The following is a 5,978-nucleotide window of genomic DNA, read 5'->3' as shown; positions in this document are numbered from 1 at the left end:
TCGAAGATATCACCTTCCCTTTTTGCATCAATACACAACCAGGACCAATCCAAGAAGTATCACAATATACAATGAAACCCTCTCCCTCCACGGGTAGGTTAAAATCAGAGCACTACTCAATAAAGTCTTGAGTTGTTGGAAACTCACCTCACACTCATCAGACCATTGAAAAGTCACTTCTTTCTGGGTCAATCTAGTTAATGGGGATGCAATGGATGAGAACCCCTTTACAAATCGTCGATAATAACCTGCAAGGCCTAAGAAACTCTAAATTTTAGTAACTGAAGCAGGTCTGACCCAATCTCGAACTGCCTCAAATCTTCTTAGGATCCACCATAATACCTTCCTTGGACACTACATGTCCCAAGAACGATACCGAACTAAGCCAAAACTCACACTTTGAAAATTTGCATAGAGATTCTTCTCCTTCAAAATTCCAAGCACAATCCTCAAATGATGCTCGTGTTCCTCCTTACTACGGGAGTATATCAATATATCATCTATGAAGACAATTACAAAAGAATCCAAGTATGGTCTGAACACTCCGTTGATCAAATCCATAAAAGTTGTTGGGGCATTTGTCAATCCAAAAGACATTACCAGAAACTCATAATTGCCATAACGTGTTCGAAAAGATGTCTTGTGGATATCCTCCACCCTAACCTTCAACTGATGATAACCGGATCTCAAGTCAATCTTGGAGAAAACTGAAGCACCCTGCAGCTGATCAAATAAATCATCAATACAAGGTATCATGTACTTATTTTTAATGGTGACCTTGTTCAACTGTCGATAGTATATACACATATGCATGGATCCATCTTTTTTTTTCCACAAATAACACTGGAGCATCCCAAGGAGATAACTCGGTCTTATAAATCCCTTGCATAACAAATCCTGCAATTTTTCCTTCAACTCTTTCAATTCGGCGGGTGCCATACGATAAGTAGGAATGGAAATAGGCTGAGTGCCTGGTTCTATGTCAATACAAAAATCAATATCACGATCAGGCAGAAGACCTGGTAAATCTGTCACTCCCCGAGACTACACCCTGGGTGGAACTGACACTCGAGAACCATTGCTGGCCCTAAGCGAACCCTTGGCCTGGCTTACTAAGCTCAGCGGAAGAGTCTAAGCATGATTATATTGATCAAATTAACTTACTCAAATAGCTTAATAGTATAACTTAGAATGTTAGAAGAATTAAACATTCAACTTGGCCAAAATGGCAACCCAAGCCTCATAGCAAAAAATCTGCAATACAAAGATGAGAGACTCATAACTAACTGTTTGACTGTCTATGAAGCCTCTATAATACTGAGATGGATGTTGGGACAGACCCCTCAACATCCTAATAAAGAAAGACTAAAAAGAGAATAAAAGAGTCCTTCAGAAAGCAAGGAGGCTCACCACTGACTCTGAGTGCTCAACTGGATCAACGAGGCGCTGGATGATGATCCTGGTTACCTGCGTCTGCATCATAAGATGATGCAGACCAACTGGTATCAATACATTGAATGTACGAGTATGCGAGTTGGAATGCTAAACAAAAACAAAGGCTTGAAAAGATTCTGAAAGAAACACTTACCTTGGCTCTTCTCAACTCATGAATAACTTAACTTAGAATAAAGCAATGAACACATGCAATATATGAAAAAGCTTTATAAAACAGTAAAAGCAACTTAGTTCATAAAAGGAAATGCATTAACAAACTCAATTTTACTCATATAATAAAATAATATAGTTTCTGTGGGAGATTCTCTAACCGACAACCACCACTATGAGCCTAAGTGGTGATACAACGTCTTGTCCACGCTGCCAGAACTATCCTATACTTTGCCGTCATATAGAATGCTTAACTTAGTGGATCCACTAGCTTAACTTATGTGATCATCTAAAAAGTATGACCCATTAATACCCATGATGACTACATGGTTTATGGAGACTTGAGTTAATATGAACTCGCATCCCCATATCGGTGCTCAATACTACTCCCAAAAATATACGTAGCTGATATGTTTTTTTAAAACAACTTCTTTCTTTGGTTTGAGATAATTACTCAAAACTTAGCTTAAAAGCCCTCTTGGAATCGATGTTCCCTTTTCTTGCTGAAATGTGAAAACATTTATAAACTCTTTGGGAATACTTAGTTCCCTAATAGCTTTTTGAGAAATGAACTCAACTCTTTACTCTTTGGTTAACTTGAAACTTAAGTCTTAAAACAAAGTTAAAACATTTGTAAAAGACCCTTGAAACTTTGATGACTTCACTTGACTTGACTCTTAACTTCCTTTGAATTGACTCTTAAATTTCCTTGAATTGAATTATGGATTCAAGGATCATGATTTGTGATAGGAAAGGACTCTTGATGTTTAGGAATGATTTCGAATACCTAAACTTGAGAAAAGTTACGAAATCACCGTCTTGGAACAAGTTCGCGACGTGGAGGTGTTCCTAAATAATTATTCGCGAAATTAAAATTTGAGACAGTGGAATCCGCATCCTCTCCGCGACACGGTGCAGATTTTTGTTCACTGGGGGAACAAGTCCACGACGTGGATTTGTTTCATGAACCTTACTCGACTTTTTCTTCTTCGTTTTTCAACCTCAAACCACCTAAATTCGATTATCTTCCTCAAATTCGTTTTAACTCCCGATGCCCAGCATGTATACTCAAGAAACTAACTCAAAGCAACCCTATACTCAATGTAAGGATCTCATAAACTTCTCAATTCGTTCTACTTCGCTAACAACATTCGAATTCAAGAATATTTGTCAAGAACATCAATTTTCCAACTCTTCTCGGACGAATCTCGCTGAATTAAACATACTTGGAATGTAGGTGGATGAACGCAATGCTATGAGAGACTCACATACCTTATAGGATCAATTCCTTGGCGAATCCACAACCAAAATCGTTGTTCTTGGTGAATCTTGTTTTTCCTCTTCTCCTTTCTCTTGCGTTCTTTCTCCAAAAGCCCTAATTCTATTTTTCAAAAGCATAAACTGAACTAACTCAGTTTTGACCCCACTTAATTTACTAAAATGGATTTAATTAATTGGGTAAGGAAAAGACCAAACTACCCTTCAAAAATCCGGATTGGACATTTCTTAATCCAACAGCCCAACTTCCGAAAGGCATAACTTACTCATACAATATCGAAATTGCGCAAACTCAACAGCGTTTGAAAGATCATTCCAAGATATTTCTAACCATATCTAGAACTACACCTAACTCATCATGAGCTAGGAGTTATGGTCATTTGAAGTTGACCAAAAACTCACTTTAACATACTTAAAATTTTCCAGATTTCCTTACACTTTCCAAAAATGACTATTTCCAGATTTTACACTTTTTTCTAGTTATTTCAAATTGCGAGATGTTACAATATCTCCCACTTGGGAACATTCGTCCTCGAATGAGATTACCCTTAATAGGCGAAGGGTGGTAACATCAAGTTCAACCATCCCAAAAGTAAATGCAAACAAACAACATGCTCACTCATAATTTAAAGAGCACTAAGAAGAAAATTAGTACCTTGATTTGTAGTTTCTTCAGATTCAAAGAGATGTGGATATCTCTTCTTCATATCCTCTTCAGCTTCCCAAGTAGCTTCTTCAACAAATTGGTTCCTCCAAAGGACCTTGACTGATGCTACCTCTTTTGTTCTCAATTTTCAAACTTGACGATCTAGAATCTGGACAGGGATCTCCTCATAGGATAAACTATCCTTGATCCCAATATTTTTAGTTGGTATAATCAATGAAGGATCGCCCATGCACTTCTTCAACATGGAGATGTGAAATACCGGATAAACCGCGACTAACTCCTGTGGCAGCTCCAACTTATAAGCTACATTGCCAATCCTCTTGGCTATGCGATAAGGTTCAATATACTGGGGACTAAGCCTCCCCTTCTTACCAAACCTCACAACATCCTTCATGGGTGAAACTTTCAAATATACCCAATCATCTACTTCGAACTCTAACGCCCTTCTCCTAACATCAGTGTAGGATTTTTGTCGACTCTGTGCCGTTTTCAACCCTTCTTGAATCACTTTCACCTTCTCCATAGCTTGGTGAGCTAAATCTGGTCCTATCAACTCTGCTTCACCAACTTCAAACCATCCAATAGGAGATCTGCATCTTCTCCCATAAAGAGCTTCGTATGGAGCCATTCAGATGCTAGCGTGGTAACTGTTGTTTTAAGCAAACTCAATGAGAGGTAGGTGATCATCCCAATTCCCTTTAAAATCAATCACACATGCCCTCAACATATCTTCTAATGTCTGAATAGTGTACTCTACTTGACCATCAGTCTAAGGATGAAAGGCAATACTTAAGTTCACCTTGGAACCCAACCCTTTCTGAAAAGATTTCCAGAATTGTGTAGTAAATTGTGCACCTCTATCTGAAATAATGGAGACTGGGACTCTATGAAGTCTTACCACCTCTTGAATATATAACCTGGCATAATCTTCTGCTGAATGGGTAGTCTTAACAGGTAGAAAATGGGTTGATTTTATCATTCTGTCGACAATCACCCAAATAGAATCATGCTGCCTGCGAGACCTTGGTAAACCTGTGATGAAGTCCATATTAATCATCTCCCACTTCCATTCTGGAAGTTCTATATTCTGTGCCAAACCACCGGGCCTTTGGTGCTCAACTTTCACTTGTTGGCAATTTAGACACTTAGCGACAAATTCAGCAATGCCCTTCCTCATGCCATTCCACCAATAAACCTCTCTCAAGTCATGATACATCTTTGTGGAACCCGGATGAATGGAATATCTGGAGCTATGAGTTTCCTCCATGATCCTCTCTTGAAGTCCATCCACCATAGGTACACACAGTCTACCTCTTGATATCTCAAAACACTATCTCCCCTTTGTTCAAAAGCTAATACTTGTTGCTTATGAACATTTGACTTCAATTCAAGCAAAATAGGGTCTTGTTCTTGCTTCTCTTTCACTTCTGACACTAATGATGACTCGACCCCACTCGTCACCAGTATTCCTCCTTCTGTGGAATCCATAAGTCTGACTCCCAGGCGTGCTGGTCTGTGCACATCTTTTGCTAACTCTCTCTTTCCTTCTTCAACATGGGATGTGCTACCCATAGACAACCTGCTCAAGGAATCAGCAACCACATTAGCCTTATCTGAGTGGTATAGACTACTCATGTCGTAGTCCTTGAGTAACTCTAGCCACCTTCTCTGTTTGATATTGAGCTCTTTATGAGTGAACACATATTGAAGGATCTTGTGATCGGGGAACACATCCACATGAACACCGTGCAAATAATGGCGCCATATCTTCAAAGCGAAAACTACAACAGCCAACTCTAGATCATGGGTTGGATAATTCTTCTCTTGAACTTTCAACTGTCTGGAGGCATAAGCTATAACTTTGCCATTCTGCATTAAGACCTAACCCAGACCAACTCTAGATGTATCACAATACACCACAGAACCTTGAGTACCTTCTGGTAAGGTCAAAACTGGGGCAGTAGTCAACCTTTTCTTCAATTCCTGGAAGCTTTTCTCACAAGCTTCAAACCATCGAAACTTCACTGTTTTCTGAGTCAACTTCGTCAAAGTAGACGAAATAGACGAGAACCCCTCTACAAACCTTCTATAATAGCTAGCTAAACCAAGAAACTCCTAATATCAGTTGGAGATGTGGTCTAGGACTATTCTGCACTGCTTCAATTTTCTGAGTATCAACTTTAATTCCATCACCAGAAACTATGTGGCCCAAGAATGCCACAGACTCAAGCCAAAACTCACACTTAGAGAACTTGGCATACAACTCCTTATCTTTCAAAGTTTGAAGAACTATTCTGAGATGGCTAGCATGATCCTCTTCATTCCTTGAATGGATTAGTATGTCATCAATGAAAACGATAACAAAGATATCTAAATAAGGTTTGAAGACTCTATTAATAAGGTCCATGAACGTTGCTGGTGCATTAGT

General features: G+C 39.0%; 1 protein-coding gene across 1 annotated transcript in view; it reads right to left on the bottom strand.

The window, feature by feature from the left end:
- Positions 1–354: 354 nt before the first annotated feature.
- LOC102593431 (uncharacterized) overlaps positions 355–5,978 on the bottom strand; it is an 11,002-nt gene continuing 5,378 nt past the window's right edge. The window contains exon 2 of the mRNA XM_015306947.1: positions 355–977. Coding sequence (XP_015162433.1) covers positions 355–977 — 623 coding nt within the window. The remainder of the gene's footprint in view (positions 978–5,978) is intronic.

Source organism: Solanum tuberosum, unplaced genomic scaffold, assembly GCF_000226075.1.
Source record: "Solanum tuberosum cultivar DM 1-3 516 R44 unplaced genomic scaffold, SolTub_3.0 scf00043, whole genome shotgun sequence".
NCBI classification, from domain to species: domain Eukaryota; kingdom Viridiplantae; phylum Streptophyta; class Magnoliopsida; order Solanales; family Solanaceae; genus Solanum; species Solanum tuberosum.
This window is presented reverse-complemented; position numbering and strand designations above follow the sequence as displayed.